Source organism: Panthera uncia, assembly GCF_023721935.1.
Source record: "Panthera uncia isolate 11264 chromosome B3 unlocalized genomic scaffold, Puncia_PCG_1.0 HiC_scaffold_1, whole genome shotgun sequence".
In the NCBI taxonomy this organism is placed as follows: Eukaryota; Metazoa; Chordata; class Mammalia; order Carnivora; family Felidae; genus Panthera; species Panthera uncia.
This window is the reverse complement of record NW_026057582.1, coordinates 86,922,032-86,943,473: the sequence shown is the minus strand read 5'-3', so window position 1 is coordinate 86,943,473 and position 21,442 is coordinate 86,922,032. Positions and strand designations below refer to the sequence as shown.

The 21,442-nt window shown below is 41.4% G+C and overlaps 1 protein-coding gene across 5 annotated transcripts in view; it reads left to right on the top strand.

The window, feature by feature from the left end:
- Window positions 1-7,457: 7,457 nt before the first annotated feature.
- LOC125909971 (uncharacterized) overlaps window positions 7,458-21,442 on the top strand; it is a 43,503-nt gene continuing 29,518 nt past the window's right edge. For 3 of the 5 annotated variants that reach the window (XM_049613571.1, XM_049613572.1, XM_049613574.1), the window contains exons 1-2: window positions 7,950-8,360; window positions 16,143-16,265. In XM_049613571.1, the coding sequence (XP_049469528.1) occupies window positions 8,231-8,360; window positions 16,143-16,265 (253 nt within the window). In that variant the 5' untranslated portion in view covers window positions 7,950-8,230. Of the gene's footprint in view, window positions 7,539-7,949; window positions 8,361-16,142; window positions 16,266-21,442 lie in introns of those variants that run through there. The other 2 variants (XR_007453812.1, XM_049613573.1) reach the window with 2 other exon arrangements.

Below are 21,442 nucleotides of genomic sequence, written 5' to 3'. Positions count from 1 at the left end.
TAAATGTAAAACTTAGGAAAAAACATATGGGTAAATCTTCACAACTTTGGATTCTGAATGGATTCTTAGATAGGACATCAAAAGCACAAGCAAGAAAAAAAGATAAATTAGACTTCATCAAAATTAAGGACATTATCAGAAAAATGCAAAGATAGGCCCTAATAGATCTAAAGAATCAGGCCTATCTCATGCCTTAAAGACCTACCTTGGAGGCATTGTATCCCATAGGGACATTAGGTCTCCTTCAGGATTTCATTACAAAGTACATGATTCACCTCTTTACAAAAATAAATAGAAGTAGAGAGAGAGAGAGAGAGAGAGAGAGAGAGAAATAAAAGAAAGAGAAAGAAAGAAAGACAGACAAATGTTAAAAGATGACCCGCAGGATAGGAGAAAAGTATTTGCAAATCACATATCTGATAAAGGCTCTAGTGTTCAGAATATATTAAGAACTGTTACAACTCAACCACAAAAAGATAAGCAACCAAAAGTAAAAATGTGACAAGAACTTGAATAAACATTTCTTCAAAGACGTTATACCAATGGCCAGCAAGCACAGGAAAAGATGCTCAGCATCTTTGATCATTACGGAAATGCAAATGAAAACCACAATGAAATACCACTCTAAGCCCACTAGTGTGACTATTTTTAAAATAGAAAATAAGTGTTGACGAGGATCAGGAGAAATTAGAACCCTTGTGCGCTGCTGGTAGAAATGTAAATAGGGCAACTGCTATGAAAAACACTTTGAGGGTTCCTCAAAAAGTTCAGCATAGATTTACCATATGACCCAGCAATCCCACTCTTATGTATATACCCAGAAGTGAAAACAGGGTCTCAAACAAGTAGACATACATACATTTTTTCATACTAGCATTACTCACAACAGCCAAAAGGTGGAATCAGTCCAGATGTCCTTTATATATATACACACACATACATATATGGTGGAATTTTACTTGGTCATAAAAAGGAATGAAGTACTGATACATTCTACAATGTGGAGGAACCTCAAAAACACTAGGCTTGGGGCGCCTAGGTGGCTCAGTCAGTTAAGCATCCAACTCTTGATTTCAGCTCAGGTCATGATCTCATGGTCTGTGAGTTCAGGTCCCACATTGGACTCCACGCTAACAGTACAGAACCTGCTTGAGATTCTTTCTTTCTCCTCCACCACTCTCTCTCTCTCTCTCAAAAATAAACAAACATTAAAAAAAAAAAAAAAACCACTAGGCTTAGTTACTGGAAGAAACCCAACCCTAAACACCACTTACTATATGATTTTCCTTACATGAAATATCCAGAACAGGTAAATCTATAAAGACAGAAAGTAATTTTGTAGTAGCTAGAGACTTGGGATAGGGAAGAGTGAGGAGCAACCATGGGTACAGAGTTTTCTTTGGGGATAACGAAAAGGTTTTGGAACTTGATAGAGATGGTGATTTAACACCATGAACGTTCTAAGTATCAGTGAATTATATATTTAAAATGGTTAATTTTGTTATGTGAATCTCATCTCAATTATTTTTTAATGTTTTGTTTATTTTTGAGAGAGAGCATAAGCAGGGGAGGAGCAGAGAGGGGAACAGAAGATCCCAAGTGGGCTCTGTGCTGACAGCAGTCATGAACTGTGAGATCATGACCTGAGCCGAAGTCAGAGGCTCAACCAACTGAGCCACCCAGGCCCCCTCTCACCTCAATTTTTTAAAAAATTGAATGGAGATGCTGAAGGACCCATCAAAAAAGCCTTAGGAGCAAGACAAAAAGACCAAAAAACAAACAAACAAAAAAAGTGAAACAAATACAAATATAAAGCAAAAACAAAACAAGAAGGCATAAAACAGAATTTCTCCTTGTAAACAATGATGGATGTGAACATTCTTAGCTCAAAAAAAAGGGGACAGAGTATACATAATCATAAAAGAAGCAAATGAGAGAATTTTCTAATTAGCAGAGCTCTGGGAATGCTGGTTGGATAGGTGAGATATCTAATTATCATTTTAAGTTCATTAAGATACTAAAGGGCAATAAACCTAAGTGGGATAGAGACAGGGAAGAACCCCTGCTTTTCTGAGAACTTAAGAATTTGAAGGAGATAGCTCAGATTGGTTTGAAATTGGATACAGAGTAGACTAGAAAAGAAAAACGATTGCACTAAGGATCAGGACTTACAGAGATATAATGTAAGACAGGAAGATAGTGAATACCTAACAGAGACTATTAAAGCTTTAAGAAATACACCATCTAAGTAATTTGAGAGGAAACCTGAATTGTATCACAATTATACATATGTGTATACAATGCACAGCATATACATATACTGTAGTACATGTGTTTTCAAGCTCCAGGAGTTGAACTGCAAGAGACAGGAAAATCTGAGGATTAATTAAGCTGTAATCTAACATCTTATTCTCAGGAAATAGTATCAAAAGGTTAGGGTAATGAGTGTATAAAGGTATGCATATGAATGTTCATTGCAGCATTGATAATCTTAGCAAAATAACTGATTCAAAGTAAACATTCACTAGTATGGGAATGGATAATTTATGGTAACCATACAATGAAATATTATGAAGACATTAAAAAGGGTGAGGTAGATTTTTATATATTGGTTTAGAAAGAGGTCTAAAACATAATGAAGCGGGGGGAAAGGAGATTGTAAAGCAATATATGGAGGTTTCCATTTTTGTGAAACCAAAGAAAACAAAAAGCCCCAAGGAATAAAATTCTATATATGTCTGTGTTAGCCTAGAAAAAAAATCTAGAAGACTGCACACCCAACTGTAAACAGTAGTTACCTCAGGTGGTAATGGCTGGGAGACTGTACTTAAGTAAAGTCCTTAGAACAGTGTCTGGCCCATAGTTGGTGTTCATTATGTGTTAACCACTATCATTTTTCTTTTATATAGTTTGATACTGAATTACTAAAAGGGATTATTTTTGTAATGAAAAAAAAAAAACCAATGTTCACAGAATGACAGAAAAACAAATGGTCAAAAACATATGAAAAGATGCCCAGTCTCATTAAGAATCAAGAAAATACAAGTTAAAATAACAGTATCAGGGCACCTGGGTGACTTAGTCATTTAAGCATCCAACTCTTGATTTCAGCTCAGGTCATGATCTCACAGTTTGTGCGATTAAGGCCTGCATTGGGCTCTGTGCTGACAATGCAGAACCTGCTTGGGATTTTCTCTCTCTCCCTCTCTCTCTCTCTCTCTCCTCCCTCCCTCCCCCACTCATGCACGCTCTCTGTCAAAATAAAGAAATAAACATTTAAAAAATAACAGTATTGGGGTGCCTGGGTGGCTCAGTTGGTTGAGTGTCCAACTTTGGCTCAGGTCATGATCTCACAGGTCGTGAGTTTGGGCCCTGCATTGGGCTCTGTGCTGACAGGTTAGAGCCTGGAGCCTGCTTCAAATTCTGTGTCTCCCTCTCTTTCTGCCCCTCCCCAGTTCATGCTCATGTGTGTGTGCTCTCTCTCTCAAAAGTAAATAAACATTAGGGGCGCCTGGGTGGCGCAGTCGGTTAAGCGTCCGACTTCAGCCAGGTCACGATCTCGCGGTCCGTGAGTTCGAGCCCCGCGTCAGGCTCTGGGCTGATGGCTCGGAGCCTGGAGCCTGTTTCCGATTCTGTGTCTCCCTCTCTCTCTGACCCTTCCCCGTTCATGCTCTGTCTCTCTCTGTCCCAAAAATAAATAAAAAAAAAAAAAAAAAAAAAAAAAAACGTTGAAAAAAAAGTAAATAAACATTAAAAAAAGAATAACAGTATCATTTCCTGCCCATCAGATTGGCAAAAAAGGAAAAGGTTTATAACATCCATTTTGGTGAAAATTTGACTAAACCAGCATTATCGCACACAAGAATATCAATTTGCATCATACCTACCAAAGTTTAAAATATGTATATCCTGTGATCCAGCAATTTCACTTATAGATATCAAACCTAAAGATATAGTTGCCATACATACAAAGTGATATGCATAAGGATATTCACTGCTTAGCAGTGAAAAACTGTAAATAGGCTAATGTCCACCAGTGAAATGAAGGCGAATGGAATTATGCAATCATTTAAAAAAGATCTCTATATATCAACATGGAAAATTCTCTAAGAAGTGAAAAAAGTTAGTATCATATCTGTGCCAGTCATCAGTTATTGTCCCTCGACTCCAAATCTATCCTTCATTGCCCTGTTTTGTGATACTAGATAATTTCATTTTTCCTTTGCCAGCTGATGGTTTTAAGCTGTATCACTAGGGGGTGCTAGAGGGACACTGCAGGAAGAAGGGGGATTCTCTTCCTGGTTCCTGGATGCTTTCCTTGTTTTTGTTTTTTCCTTTGTATTAGAAGAACGCCCAGTGATGCTTGCCTACCATCAAGTTTCAACAGCACGACAATCAGGCAGCTTCCCAGTGAGTTTCAACAGAATTCTTGTGACTTCGCATTTAATTCTGCCAGCATTAACCTTGTGAGCAGTTTCCTGGAATCTCAGTGGTTTTCTGGAGAGTTTGTCAGCACTCCAACTCAGCAGTCCAGCCCACAGTTTCCTGCATTCCAGTCTCAATGCGCAGCAATTCATCAAACTTCATCATCCACTGACATCATCTGTCATACACTCTTCCATAAAGTCCAATTATTAGTCTTGGAGGAAAGGGGCCTCTTCCAAATTCGTTCCTTCCTTGAGCACATTGCCTCAACCTTAGAAGCTGTGGCTGCTCCCTATATCTGCTACTGTATTGTTTTAGAGTTCTTTTTGCCCCTTAGTAGTTAATCCCATTACTAGTTAATAATTCTTTATATTAAATTTTCCCTGTTTAACGTGTGGTTTCTGTTTCCTGACTGAGATCCTAGCTGATACAACATCTCATTTATATTTTAAAAAACTGTGTGTGTGTGTGTACATACTTAGGTAAATATATAGATGACACAGAAAATACCAAATTATTATCAGTGATTATTACAGGAAAATGAATGGAATTACAAGTATAGGATAAAAGAAGATTTTCTCAGGGCACCTGGGTGGCTCAGTTGGTTAAGCATCTGACTTCAGCTCAGGTCATGATCTCCTGGTTCATGGGTTCGAGCCCCACATGGGCTCTGTGCTGACAGCTCAGAGCCCGGAGCCTGCTTCAGATTCTGTGTCTCCCTCTCTCTCTGCCCCTCCCCTGTTCACACTGTCTCTCTCTGTCTCTCAAATAAATAAATGTAAAAAAAATTTTTTTGAAAAAAAAAATAAAAGAGGATTGTCTCATTTACTCTATATACTTCTCATTTTAATTTTTTATAGTAAGCATTAATTCAGGTATTATATAATTCAAAACAACTACATATGTATTTAGTATATAAAATACATATATCATGCCAATTTCTAGGGATTAAAACATGGTATTAGAGGACTGCTTCATGACTGAGGGTTGCTCTTGGAGAGATTAACTATAAACAGAAAAGATGATACATTGGGATGTATGGCTGGCTCAGTCAGTAACGCATGTGACACTTGATCTCGAAGTTGTAGGTCTGAGCTCCATGCTGGGTATAGAGATTGAAAATAAAATCTTTGGGGAAAAAAAGTGACAAATTATAAAAAGGCAATGACTAGTGTGAAAAAGACAAATTCTAAGTGCTAAGGATTTGAGATTACTGCATAATTTTATGAGATGCCACAAATTATGGCACTGCTCACAGGGTCAAGGGTTGCACATGCAGGAAAAATGGCAATAGGAAGATAACCAACTCCAGTTTCATGGTATCAGTAAGCAGAAGTTAGTACAGAAAGTCTAAGATGATCATTTGTAGGTTTAGAGCTTGCCTAAGCCACTCCTAAAACCTGGAGGCCTCGAGTTTAGGGGAAGGCAATAGAGTAAGCCCTGAAGTGCCAGCAATTGTCATTCCAATGATTTCCAGCTTTATTTCTCAACTTCTTCCAACCCCTGCCTAATTGCCAATTCCAGAGAAGCCATGGCAAAATCTACTGCCACAGTCAGAGCTGTAAAGTCAGCATTCCCTAACTTAACAGGGAACCCAAAATATAAATTTCTCTTAAGACGGGAGTGTTTTTTTATAGAACCAAAATAAGGGAATGAGCTCAAGGTAGTGAAGTAGACTTACATGCTATTCATATACAGTATAGATAACTGAACTTGCAAAACATATAAAGAGTTTTAGACTTAAAAAATGGAAACTGTAGTGTGATTCAAGGAAAAAAAAAAAAAAAAAAGCATTCAGCCGGAATTGGAATACAAGTCCTAGCCCTATCTAGGATTTCTTTTTACTCAAATTAGTTAATTGAGTTTTAAAGTCAGATTCCTTGGGATGAAATCCCAGCTCTATCACACATTAGCAGGTTAATCACTCTTAGCCTGTTTTTTTATTTATATAAAGAGGACGAAAGTACCTACACCCTATGTTTTTGAAGAATATATAGAAGATATGCACAGTACCTGGTACTTACTAAGGTCTCAATACTGTCACTTTCACTCACTTTTTGAGTCTCAAGGGTTTTTATTCGTTTTACCTAAAAATGAGAGGTCCCTGCTAGATTATCTCAAAAGCCCCATTCCTGCTTTACCACTCTATATAAATCTACAGATCAAGGATAGGTTTCTTAGGTGGAGGTGGGATGGAGGGAGGTACTACTAGAGAAAACAGTTTAAATGAAAGTCAATGCAAGTTTTATCAGAAAGGTGGCAAATAATTCAGTAGAAACTGTCTTCAGGGAGTTTATGTCAGAGAACGCGTCACAGGAGTCAAAGTGCCAGGTATCCTGTAAAGGCAGAGGTAAGAAGAGAGATGCCTTTCTCAAAACTGGAGGATGTGAAGGTGATCTCATAGTAACTCAGAGGATAAATCTGCTGATCTGGTTGTGTAAGCCCAGTCCTTTGAGAAGACTGACAAGCCCACACAGAGGGGCTAAGGATAACTCCCTGTATCATTCACCTCTTAAAGGGCCAGACATCATCTCTGCACTCAAATTAATTTGCGTGCCAACTAATACAAAAGGAGTGGCTAACTTGGTGATAGAGGGGCCCAGACAACAGCTGTCTTTCAACACACCTCCAGGCTTTGCTTTACTGCCCCATTCGGGGTGAACCCCTAGGGCATCTCATACTGGGGGGGGGGGGGGTCGGCGGGGGGCTATCTTACTCTTCCCCTTACCCGGTGTCCGCCCCGCATTCTCCTTTCCTTGTCCCTAAGTCTGCTCACCGCGCCTCTCCCCCCACCTCCCTCCTTCCTCCTCCCCATTTCTCTGGCCCCTCCCGTGCCCCCACTCCCTTTTTCTCTCCCCCCCCCCCCCCCCATTGCTTCCTATTTCTCATCTCCGACGGTCACATCTCCCCTCTTTCCCGTTTCTATCCCTTTTCCCCCTCCCCGTTGTTGCTGTTTTCCCGCGCTCACCCTTCTCTAGCCGACCGCCGCTCGCGGACCCAAGCGGAAATTTAAAGGCCGAGTAGCCTACAGCGCAGAGGCGGGCCCAAGGTGGGTGGACGTCCCGATTCTCCCGCCCCCTGAAGGCGGATCCCGAGAGCGATTGGTCCCCACGGTACGTCTCCCAGGACGGGCAGCTCTTCCCACCACAGCGTGTCCAGACCATTTCCGCCCCTCACTGGGAAAGGCCCGCTTCCACACCCCACTCTTGCTAACTCGGAGGTGGGGTTCCTGGTGGGGTTTTGCCCGGTTCAGCTGTACCTCTTACAACTTTTCAGTCTATTGTGCAGGCGGCGTTTCTAGGATCTATGGTATTTCTTTACTGCCGCCGAGGTTTTCTTTGAATAGGAGGCAGTCAGAATTAGAAAGCCGGTCCTCCCTCTCTCTCCAGTGTCTTCCGTGTTCACTGCGTGTTGGCCACATTTGTAAAGCCCAACGAACTGATTCGTAACCGCGGGCTGAGCTCCATGATAATAATAGTAGCTAATACTCCAAACTTACTGTGCGACAGCTACGTTTTGTAAGAATTGGCTCCTTTCTCTGTAAGGTAGATGTGTATTATACCCGTTTTACAGATGAGGCAACCAAGTTACAGAGAGGTTAAGTATCTTCCTCGAGACCAGCTCTTAATGCAGCTAAAAAGTGACAGTTAGGATTAGAACCATGTAGACTCCGCTAAGCCAAACCCACTGTAATAACTGCCTCTGGGACCCTAGAATAAATCCCGCTGCAACTCAAGAAGCAACTTTTGAGACTTACCTCTTCCTCTGAATCAGGTCTAGAAAACATGGAGGAGGAAGGGTGAGGATGGGGAAGGCCAAGAGATTCTTTGTTTTGGCTCTATGTTCTCTGAATTGCTTGGTGAATTGGAGGATAAGGTGGATTCATTACGTGGATATACAGTGTATGGATATCCTTTTGAAATCATTCTTTAAAGGTAACTTACTAAAATATTAAGGGGTAAAAACTATTAAATGATCTTTTATTAAAATGGGAAAAACATAGTAAAGAGTTTTAAGGAACAGGATATTCTTTAGGGGGTTGTAAATAGTATTTTTGTTTCTGTATTAATATTTAAAGAGATATATAGTAGCTGTGCAAATGTTGGGGCAGGGGGGAGGCTTGCCCATTAAGTTTATATGTACCTTTCAAATGATTGAGTAGTCACATAATAGTCACATAAATCTCAGCTCACTTGTCGAAATTCCAGAAGCAGAGCTTTTCTCCACAAGTACTATTACTCATCATACCACATTACATCATATAATTTAATTTTTTTAAAACGTTTATTTATTTTTGAGACAGAGAGAGACACAGCATGAATGGGGGAGGGGCAGAGAGAGAGGGAGACACAGAATCTGAAACAGGCTCCAGGCTCTGAGCTGTCAGCAGAGAGCCCGACGGGGGGCTCGAACTCACGGACCGCGAGATCGTGACCTGAGCCGAAGTCCGACGCTCAACGACTGAGCCACCCAGGCGCCCCCATCATATAATTTATAGAATGACTTCCAGGAACAAAAATGTCAAAAATTTTTTTGATATGATATTTATCATTTCAAAAATAAGTTCAGGGAAAGTCCATAGACAATTTCAAATATTATTATTCAGTAAGTTTTCCTTATTAAGATACAGTGAACAAGATAAACATTTTTATTAAAGATCTTGGTAAGTTGATTGTAGAGCAGGAATTTAGTTAGCTTTACCAATAAGAAGGTAGTCTGAATAAGGAATGGTGCAGAAATGGATCAATCTTAGGCACAGTAGTCTACTTAACCACTGAACTCATTTCCACTTACGGACTAGAAAATGATGGTGATCTTTGGAGAATACTGAAATGAAAAGGCAGAGGAATACATAGCCATTCAATTAATACAGAGCAACAAAACTGTGTCAATAATGTTATGTAGCCAGAGGGGAAGCCTTCAGCAAGACTAAGTGAGTAAAAAATGTATTTTTCCTTTCATACCTCAAGTTACACCAGTAAGGAACTTTGGAAGATGTGTTAGGAGAACTAGTTTCTTTCCTGTCTTCTTCCATGCTTCACACTTAACTCTGCCGCTGTTGGGAAACTCACTCCTCAAGCTTTGTAGCGATTAGGTTCACGCTTTGCCAAGTAATTTCTTTGTGTGCCTCCATCATAAAAGTTGAGTTAGGTATCCTCAGGTCTCTTCACTTTTGAGGGAGAGAAGATAGAGACTGAGGCTTAATGTCTAGTATTGGTGGATTGGGTAAAAGTTCTTCCTTCAGATTCTGAATATTAATGGCCTTCATTATGGAGACATAGGCAAATAGTTAATTCTGGTTCTGAAGGAAGTGATTAAGAAACACTGCATTTTTTTTTAAAGTTTATTTATTTTCAGAGAGAGACAGAGAGCATGCAAGGGAGGGGCAGAGAGAGAGGGAGAGAGAGAATCCCAAGCAGGCTCTGCATTGTCAGTGAGGAATCTAACTCAGGGCTCGAACCCACGAACCACAAGATCATGACCTGAGCTGAAATCAAGAGTCAGATTCTCAACCGACAGCCACCCAGGCTCCCTGAAACACTGCATTTTGTTCATTTGGGCATAATATACATGAACGATGTGACTATAACTCACTATGAACAAAATGGTTATTTTTATATTATTCTTTTACTACATTTGGCCCTAATTTTGACACAGAGTCACAATAGGATCAACAGAAGAAAAAAAGAAAAAGAAAAAAAAAAAGGCCAGCTCAAGATTATCCAGCTCAGAATTCTAACAATGGACCAAAAGGACTGAATTGGAGAACTAGGTTGCCTTCCCTGACGTTAACTTGGAAATTCAATAGGATAGCATCCTATAACTTTACCTGTATAGAGCCAGGATAGTGAACATGATACCTCTATTGTGACTGTCATTTATTTGCTCTTGGCTCAAAAATCTACATCTTCAGCTCTGATTTCCTATCCTGAACTCTAAACTGCAATGGTCTTTATCTCTACCTGGATGTCCTGGGTATCCCACAAGCATCTCCAGTCCCACCTGTCCAAAACTGAATTAACTCATCTCCTCCCTCACCCACCCCAGAACAATGCTTTGGTGAATGAATAGTACCCCTTTAGACTCAAGCCAAAATTAGAGAACATTCCAGATCTTTTCCTCCCTCACCCTTCCTTCTCACTCATCTAATTAGTGGCCAATCATACCTGGTCAATTCTACTTGGTTCAATGTATCAGGCACCTACATCCTTATAAACAATTAATACTGGTTGTCTTAGGTCTGGTTCCCTAGCAGGAGAGTCTAGAAGAGGATTTGGGATGCATGTGATCTTTTGAGGGAATGAGTTTCAAGAAAAACCTACTACAAGGGAGGGATAGAACCAGACTAGGGAAAGGAAAAGAGCCCGACAAGCAGGTAGTCTCAGGTAAAATCTAGTTTGGCCTGATCCACAGGTAAGGTACTTGAAGCATTAACCACACAGCAGAATTATGTCCCTTAAGGCAAGGGGGCCAATCTCTTATGCCACTCTAGGAGTCATTGACTGAAGGCAGTCGTTGGCAGGGGGTGGGCATCATAGTTTGTTTTCTGGGCGAGGTGGCTGCAGTCAGTGGTGGGTAATTCTCTAGAGAAAGGGTCAGCTATGAGTTGTTAGCATCCACAGTCACTGCTGGGGATGGGGGCTCCCACTTGGTGACAGGTGATCCGGGCAGGACACCACATTGTCTACCACACCAGCCCTTATCATCTCTCATTTGAACTACTACAGTAGCCTTCTTGTTGGAATTTCTACTTCTAGACTTAATTATTTTTAATTCACTATCCAACCAAAATGATTTTTCCAAAAAGAAAATCTTATCATGAAGCTATTCAAAAGTATAGAGGAAAAGAAGCAAAACTCATGAACATTTCACATCAACCCTTCATGTTAAAACCTTATACCACCTTCCTAGTCTTACTTCCTAGAACTCTTCATCTACCTACACTTCATGACTATCTCACACTCACGCGCGCACACACACACACACACACACACGCAAGTCTTGCACACATGCACACACTAACCTTTGCTCTAGAAATATCAAACGCAAACACTTCATACTTTCTCATGTTACCATGCTTTTACACTGTTGCTTGATCTGTCTAGAAGATCTTTCTCTCCCTATTGCCACTTAGCTACCTGAGAAATTCTGGTTCCTTTCCAGAAATAAGTGTAGCAACACCTATAAATTTATTTCGTCAGACCCAGCCAAAGCTCTCATGGTACCAAATTATGGCATGGGTCACACTGTACTGTAATTGTGTACTTAAGCACATGTCTTTCCAGTTAAAAATAAGCTCTTCATTTTACCTCCTGGGACTGGCTTGAGGCTAAGGCTCAATAAATGTCAGTTGTTGATCTTTCAGCTTTATCACCCCTTGAATAACATGTTCCATTAGTTTAACACTCACTGTTTCATGTGATCCTACCTCACACGCCCCCAAACTGTCTTCTTGAGGCTCCATGACATATCCCCTTCTTTTAACATTGTTGAATTTGGTAGGCAAGCCCATGGTCACTCATAATTTTACTAACTTCAATGTCATTTTTCATGAGTCTTCTGCAATTCTAACTAATAATTTATATTTGAGCTGAGTAAGTTTTAAAAACTGAGTACAATTCCTGTAGATGAGGAATGAGAAAGTATCCTTCAAGACTTAAGAACCAGCATGGACAAAGGCAAAGGAATGAGAGTACTGGTCAATCAGAGCACTAACTACAGTGTCAGGAGGACAGAGGGGTGTGATGGAGAAGAGACTAGAGACCAGTGGGTGTGGAGCCTTGAATGCCTCCCTGACTGAGATGCAGGGCACAGCTGTGTAGTCAGAGGGTGCATAAGTCCTGGCTCTGCCACCTCTTAGCTGGTTGATCTTAGGTAAGCATCTTAACCTCTCTGAGCATTGCTTTCCTCATTTGTAAAATGACAATGCTATGAAAAACTTTAAAAATATGTAAAACCCAATTAAAATTTTCTGACTGAATGCTAGCGGGGGTGGCTGGCAGAAGGGAAAGAGAGAAAGACCAATTCCAAAGAAGGGGAAGAGCTGGCTGGGACCTGGGAGGACCCTGTCATAGCTGTCCGTGGCCCAGCATGGGCAGATAGAAGCAGAAGGATGGAACTGATTCCTTGGTCAGACTGAAACATCAAAAAATGACTCAAAAGCTGCTGTATACTAAGGCCCGGCTATTGCTCAAGCAGATTAACTTCCTTATTTTTTTAATGTTTATTTATTTTTTGAGAGAGAGAGAGTGCAAGTGGGGCAGAGAAAGAGGGAGACACAGAATCCGAAGCAGGCTCTAGGCTCTGAGCTGTCACCGATGCGGGCTCAAACTCTTGAACCATGTGAGATTGTGACCTGAGCCCAAGTCTGCCACTCAGTGGACTGAGCCACCCAGGCGCCCTGAGTAGATTAACTTCTTAGGAGAAGTTTCCCATGTGGGCTGAGAAATAGAAAAGTGGGCCTTTCCCAACTGGGAATCAGTTTGGGGGAGGTGATCCAGTGGTTCTGACTCTGTACCTGGCACAGAGTTGCTTGCCTGAGAGCTGACAGTACATGCAGATAGTAAATAAGCAGTACCAACCCCAAGAGCATTCACACCATGGTAAGAATAACACATTGGTCTCTGTGGATGGTAGGACCAGAGAAGAGGAAATCCCAGGCCACTGCATGGCTCAGATGCACACCAAGATAATTGAGGAGCTCCTAGGGCAACCTACCAACACCTGAAAAACAAGAGTTTCCTCAAAACAAGACTTTTGAGGGATAGCACTTATGTTCAGTCTTTGTGTTTCCAAGTAGACTTACACTAGACAGAGGTTCCCCCTGCTCACTCCTCTTTTGGGGTTTTATATTTGAGATGTGCTAGGCAGACACTCATGTGAATGATGAGTTTGGGAGAAGGGACAGGAAATATAAGGCTCAGCCTCTAACTTCATCCTCTTTGGGACCCAGCCTGATCTCAGTATGCAAATATTTTAGTCTGTAAAGACACTGTTCCTGCAAGGAAAGGCCTGAGGTTGTCCTCAGCTCTTTGACCTGGGCTGAAAAGTGCTTATGTTCTTCAACTTAGCTTTCCTCAGTTGAAAGAAAGCAAAAAGAAAAGTAAAGAAAAGTAAAAAAAAGAAAAGAGAGGAAGGAAAGAAAGAAAAGAAAGAAAATAAAAGGAAGGAAAGAAAGAAAGAAGAGAAAGAAAGAAAAACGAAAAAAGCTGACATTCCTTTTAATTTTTTAAATAATTTTTGAAATGGATAAATTACTAACTTTGTTGAAAATAAATTTGATTTTATTTTCAAACTATGAGAATATTTTAAAATATTCCCCTTACCCAGATTTCTAATTGTAAACATCTTATCACATTTGCTCCATAACTGTGTGTGTACATGCAATATAAATTTATTATGTTTATATATTATATATAATTATATACATGTATAAAATAATTAGCTGTGTTCTGAACCTTTTGAGAACAAGTTGTGTCCATGATGCCCTGTCACCCCTAAATACTTCAGTGTGTATTTCCCCAAATCAAGGACACTTTGCTGCTTACCTACCATATAACCCCCCAACATTAATAAAACATCATCATCTAATTCATAGACTTGTATGTCTCCCCCCTCCCCCATTCAAATCTCACCAACTTCCCCAACAACTTTTCTTCCTTTCTGGCACACTGTCCCTTCCAGGAGCACACACTACTGTTGTCAAATCTCTTCAGCCTCCTAGTCTGAAACTGTTCTCCCTTTTCCCTGCCTTTCATATCCTCAGCAGTTTTACCTCTTATGTCTGTGACAGTTTTAAAGAGTACAGGTTGTGGGGCACCTGGGTGGCTCAGTCGGTTAAACATCCGACTTCGGCTCAGGTCATGATCTCACAAGTTTGTGAGTTCGAGCCGCCCATCAGGCTCTGTGCTGACAGCTCAGAGCCTGGAGCCTGCTTCAGATTCTGTGTCTCCCTCTCTCTCTGCCCCTCCCCCACTCATGCTCTGTCTCTCAAAAATAAACAAATGTTAAAAATAAATAAATATAAATACATAAATACATAAATAAATAAGAACACAGGTCGTATACTCTGGAGAGATGATCCTTAACCTTAGTCAGTTTGATGTTTCCTCACCACCACACTTGGGTCTGGCTTTCTTGGCAGGAATTCCTCAGAAATGATGCCATGTACTTTTTAAGGGTTGAGACGGGGCATGTGTTGTTAATCCATCTCACCACTGGTGATGTTACTGTGAATCACCTGGTTATGTTGGCATCTGCAGTTTTCCCTTTGTAGCTGACTAGTACTTTGTGAGGATGTGTTGCAAAACTATGCCATCAAATCTCCAATTAACAATCCTAGCCTTCCCGGACAATGAACCGCTACCTCATCTGAATGTTGATCTGAATGTTCCTGCTACATGCATAACTGCTGCATTTATTTGTTGATAGCCTCCTGTAAAGAGTTTTCTCTCCTCCCCACTTATGCTTTCATTTACTGATATCAGTTTGGAGCCGTGGTTTTCTACTTTATTCACTGGTTATAATAAATTGCTATCATTATTTTCACGCATAAGTTGATCCACGTTGGGCTGATGGGATTTCCATTAAGGGGCTGCTATGATCTTTTGACACGTCTTCATCATCATTTTGTGAATACTTTCTTGCTTTGTGAAACAAGATATTTCAGGATTTTCTTGTCTAACGTTCCCTTCCCCAGCCCTGGAGTCAACCATTTCACCAAGGAGTCCTGGTATTTTAGAGAAGAATGGTATTTGAAAACAAGACCTGGCTACTAGAAGTGCTCATTGCTACCAGAGTGTCATGGCTTCTAGACTTCTCAGTAGGCAGACTTAGGAAGCGTATATATGTATATACATATCCCTGAATTTAAATGTTTTTTTTTTAATGTTTATTTATTTTTGAGAAACAGAGACAGAGTGCAAGCAGGGGAGGAGCAGAGAGAGAGGGAGACACAGAAGCAGGCTCCAGGCTCCAAGCTGTGAGCACAGAGCCCGATGCAGGGCTGAAACTCATGAACTGCGAGATCATGACCTGAGCCGAAGTCAGACGCTTAACTGACTGAGCCACCCAGGTGCCACAACATATCCCTGAACTTATACCAATACTTCTAATGCCAGTACATTTCAGAGTTCTTTCAAACGTTGCCTCTTTCCATGTTTTACCTTCTCCAATGGTGAGAAACCTGGCTCTCTAATCCTGAACGTATTTAATTATTTGCTCAATCAATTTTCTTATTTGCTCATTGTAAACAGTCTCCCAACCATGTGGGTTGTCTCCTCTGCCTAACTGCTGTGTACACCATCTCTTCATTCTTGGGCACCAGTGGGCACGACATCGATGTGCTTCTGTGCAGCTTCTTCCCTTCCACGTCAGTATTCTGTGTCCTTAGGTGTGAGTGAGCATGCTGCCAAATCACCTCCAAGCAGCTCACCACTCCCCACCTCACTACGTCTCTGCCAGGGAGGAAAGAAAATGACACGGAGGAGAAGATGGGAGGAGAAGGGACAACTGAAGGAGAATGGCAGATTTTCTCTCATATTAAAGATATCCATCTGACCAACTCCTTTGTCTTTCAGTTGACTCTGAACTGGGGCAGGGAATGAAGTGTTTTTTATGGACACCCTCCCTTCACTGCATGCAGAAGTCCAACAATGGAATTTAATTCCCTGAGAGGCAAAGATTGATTTATTTTATATTTGGCTATCCCCCCAGAGAGACCAGTCACATTTTCGCAAACTGCTTGAAATTCAATGTAAATTCATTCATTCTGCTGCTGGCTGAAGCTCACTTCCTCACCTCAGAAGGCACTATCTATCCTGATCAAACTACTAGCCAAAGTAGGTCTCTATAACGTGGGAGGGTGCTTGGGTGCTTTAAGTGTTTATTTGAGCTGAAGTGACATCCCTGACAGACAGAATTGGGTTGGTCAAAAGGCCAATGGGAGTTGGAAAACCAGGGAAGGAAGGGGAGAGATGCAAGGGGTGGGCATGGGCAAACAGCAGACAGCCTGGACTAAATCGAAGTGAGGCTGGGTGCAGCTGGGGGTAAGGAGTACTGAGATCACCAGCCAGGGCTGTGAATGAGGAGGAAGGCTGAGCCACAGCTAGGAGCTTTGTGCACTGCTGTGATGCTCTGGAAAAGGACCCCCAGGCCTTCACACACAGCACTCAGCTTTCTGTTTAATGTTTGCTTCAGACTATAGCAAACCTGTCCTTGTAAGCTAGTGATGGAGTTCAGTGTCAGAGGTCCACAAAGGCCAGTAGGTACTTTTGGTGGTGGGCCTCTTAGCAGGCCCCGCCACCCACCTCACCTCCTTGCTGCTAGAACACTGCTGCCCTTGTCTCTCCAAGGTAGGGAGTGCTGGTGGAGTCAGCCAGGGAGTTTTGCCACTTGAATTCTTGGTAAGCTGTCCTCCCTCAAGAAGGAGGGTGGGACGAAGCCTTCGCTGGCTCCTTTCAATCCAAGCCTATGGTTATTGGTAGAAGAGACTCTTCTGGATTTTTAGTTTGTAGATGATTCCAACCTTAGTTGTTGTTTTAAAAATATTTTTAAATGTTTATTTTTGAGAGAGGAGGGGGGAGGGGCAGAGAGAGAGGGACACACAGAATCCGATGCAGGCTCCACGTTCTGAGCTGTCAGCACAAAGCCAGATGTGGGGCAGCACAAAGCCAGATGTGGGGCTTGAATTCATGAACTGCAAGATCATGACCTGAGCCAAAGTCAGCCGCTTAACCAGCTAAGCCAACCCAGGCACCCCTCTCCAACCTTAGTTTTCAGTAGTGACAAATTATTTCCCCCTATATCCATGCTCTATTGATTATTTCAGTGGACTTTTGGGAGGGAATTGAGAGGCTTCCCTACTCTACCACTGTCCTGCTCAGAAGAGTTATACATGAGGAACAGGCAGAAGAGTCTTAGAAGGAGCAGTCAGAGAAGTAAGAGGAAACCGGAAGAGGTCAGGGTCACAGAGTTCAACGTGAAGAGGAGTGCTCAGCAGTTTCAAATACATCAGTAAACAATAGACTGAACCTGGCAATCAGGAGGTGACTGAAGACAGTTGAAAGTACTATTTCAAAAAACTTACTGGAGCATAAGCTGAGTCTTACATGGAGAAATGGAAACAGCAAATGTGACCACCTTTTAAAGACATTTGTCAATAAACAGGCAAGGAGAGTGATGGGATACAGGTTGAGAGGGAGTAAGGTGGAGAGAAGGTTTTGTAGGGCTGAGCCGATGGAGGCAGGTGTGGCTCCCAGTGTTGGCAAGCACCCGAGGCTCCCTGACCCCAGATCCCCACTGCTGCATAGCACAGTTTGCTTCATTCCTACTTCCAGGTTGCAGAGTAGGACCTGGGAAGGCAGGTCACCTAGGAGAGATCACCCTGATGTCCCCTCCAGGCTTTGTGACTTACAAATGTAACCTAGACCACATTGCATCTTGCAAATCATGGCCGGTAGTGCAACTGAGGGCCCAAAGAGTGGCTCTACAGAAGTCCTAGCAACAATGACAAAAAACTAACATGTTGAATACATACAGTAGACCTCAACTGTCCTGGGTTTGTATACCTCATCTGTTCCTCACAACCTCTCTTTCATGTGGGGGTATTAGGACTCACATTTTATAGATGAGAAAACTCAGGTTAGGAAAGTTAAATTAGTTGTCCAAGGCATAGGGTTGGTAAGCAAGGAAGCTGAGGTTCAAAATTAGATCTTTCTGATTCCAAAGGCTGTACTTTTTCTCCTTGGGCACCTGAGGCCAAAATACAAGTGACAAGCAACATGAAACCTAAGGACAGACCACGAGTAGCCTAGATTCACAGAGAGTATTGAAATATAGGACCAAATAGAGAGAAGTTAGGGCCAGAGAGGTTTGCCAGATAAAATACAGGATGTCCAGTTAAATTTGAATTTCATATAAACAGCAAATAAATTATTAGTATAATTGCATCCCAAATATCACATGTGATATAGTTACACAAAATTTTTTTTTATCTAAAACTCAAAATTAAGGGTCCCTGGGTGGCTCAGTCCATTAAAGCATCTGACTCTTGATTTCGGCTCAGGTCATGATCTCACAGTTCATGAGATGGAGCCCTATATTGGACGCCATGCTGAGGATACAAAGCCTGCTTGGAATTCTCTCTCCCTGACCCTCCCTTGTGCTCTCTCTCTCTCTCTCTCTCAAAAATAAATAAACCTTAAAAAGTAAATTCTTTACAAAATTAAATAAATTCAAAACTAATTGGGCATCCTGTATTTTTATTTGCTACATCTGGCAACTATGTGGCCAAATGTGAAATTACTAAAGAATTTAGGCTTTATTTCGTAGCTAATATAGACCCATTGAGGATTTTGGCACAAAGGAGTGACATTGGTAAAGTGGTACTTAAGACCAGCCAGACAACAATGAAATTCCAAAATATAAGACTAGGATGGTGGAAGAAGGGAAGAAGGCTGATTAAGTATGGACAGATGAAGAATAAGGAGAAATCCAGTATGACAGGTTTTTGGTCTGGATGACCAAAAAAATGACAGCTACTGATGGAAAGAGACATATCTAGAGGAGGAATTGTTTTGAAAATAAGTAAAAATGGACTTTGAGTTGATGCTTATATATCTAAGTGAATTTGACAACAGGAAAAGTAATTAATTTAGCTTTTCTTCAGCACCTTCTTCCAAGTACTGCAGAGATGGGATGTTACTCCTCAACCTCACAGCCACCCCCCCAGGTCCCTATGAGGACCGAAATTTTCTAACAGACAAAACTGGCACCACCAGCAGGTGGCAGCATCAGGATGTGAAGTACCAGGCCTCGTGAATCAAGTCTGGGCTTATTTCCACTACTCCACACTGCCTCGGATTAGAGATCTAGAGCCATCCCCAGGGAAACTGCGGGGGAAGCCATGACTGCTGAGACTTGAGAAGTAGGAGCTGAAAGAGAGGATACATTTGCTAAGAAAACATGGAGGACGGGGGTGGGAGAGAACTTTAGAGCATCTCTGGCAGAGGACACAGAATGGGAAATGACGGAAGCTTGAGTGAGCCTAGCATTTTGAAAACAGCAGCATAATATGATGTTTCAAGAAAACAGGGAGAATGAGGATGGTGAAGCAGAATACAGGAAAGGCATATAGGTGCCATGTCAGACAGGGCCTTCTGTGCCACGCCCAGGATCTTAGAATGAGAGAGTCACTGAGGCAACGGAGAGTCACTGAGCATTTTGAGCAAGGGGTCTGCATGACCAGATTTGTCTTTCAGAAGGACCATCCTGGTGGAGGTGGTGTGGGAGGTGGACTAGAGGCCAATTAGGAGGCAGCTGTGACAGTCCAGGGGCAAAAAAAGTGAGAAGAAAAGGCAGAGGAGATAGATGTTTGAGACAATCAATAGGACATGGAGAGGAAAGAGATGTGAGGTGACCAAGAGGCCTTTCCCAGGGTGACTGGGAACAGTGATAATATTTATAAAATGTAGAGGATGCAGGAGGAAGAGCATTTTGGGAAGGAAGTGTGAAGTTATTCATTTTTGTATACCTACGACATAACTTAGAGCTGACAGAGTAGACAAGCATGTTGATTTGAGTTCGATTTTGGACATATTTAGTTTGAGATATCACTGGAACACACAGGTGGAAATGTTTGGCAAACTGTTAGAAATATAGTTTCGGAAGCTTTGAAGAACAATGAAATCCTGTGGATTAGCTTTTTAAAATCAAGATATAAATAATGGAGTAAGAAAAGCCCATTGACAAAATCCCTGAAAATACTTAACACATAAAGAGCAAGTGAAGGGAAAAACAAAAACAAAAACAAAAACAAAAACAACCAAATGAAGCAAACAGAGAATAGGCCGCCAGAGAGGTAGATGAACAAGAAAGTTTGGCATAATGGAAACAAACAGATGAATTTCAAGAGGTAGGGGTTTGCACACCCCTGCTCATGGCAGTATTATTCAAAATAGCCAGGTGAAAGCAACCTAAGTGTTCATAGATGGATGAATGGATTAAGAAAACACGGTAAATACATACAGTGGAATAATATTCAACCTTAAACAAGAAGGAAATCCTGTTATGTGTTACAATATGGATATGTATCTTGAGGACATTATTTAGGCTAAGTAAAATAAGCCAGTCACAGAAGGACAAATATTGCATGATTCTACTTATATGAGGTATCTAAAATAGTCAAACTCATAGAAGCAGAAATTAGGACGGTAGTTGCCAGGGTCTGGGGGGAAGAGGAAAGAGGAATTGTTATCCAGTGGGTAGGAGTCTCAGTTTTGCAAGATGAAAAAGTTCTAGAGAACTGTTTAACAATGAGCATATGGTTAACACTACCATACTGTAAACTTAAAAATAGCAAATTTTTTTTTTCAAATGGGAAGGGGTTGTTTTAGGGGTCTTGCTGCAGAGGTACCTGATGAAATAGGACTAGTAAGTGTGTGTACATTATATCTAACGATGAGGTTATTATTGATCACTTTAGTGGGAGTATTTAATACAGTAGTTTGTGATGACAGTTAAATTGCACTTGGCTGAGGAGCGAATGGAAGGTGAGGAAGTAGAAAGAACAAGTAAACTGTGCTTCTGCAACTTTGGCCACAGAGGATGTGGATCTTTCCTGGGTAGCACGACATTAAGGGAGGACAGATTTAGGGCTCACCTTGCTTGTACTCATTCTCTCAGGGGTCACAGTCCCTTACTGATTACTGTCTAATGCCTGAAAACAGTCATTTAAAACATTTTGTCCACTTTCCTAATTGTTTACTGTGGGAGGACATTTCTCATCCCAGTAATGACTTATGGGCAGAAGTGGTACTCTCCTTTATGAATTAAAAAAAAATTTTTTTAATGGAGAGTGAAATCAGAAAAAAATCACCTTCCAGATCCTCCCTTTTTCAGTATTTCCCTGGAGATCCCAGAAAGGTGAACTTTTATAAGCTCTAGTAGGTAACATTCACATTCTGCATCCTCTAGAACAGGGTCCTAACAGCACCTGCCTGGGCAGTCTAATAATTTG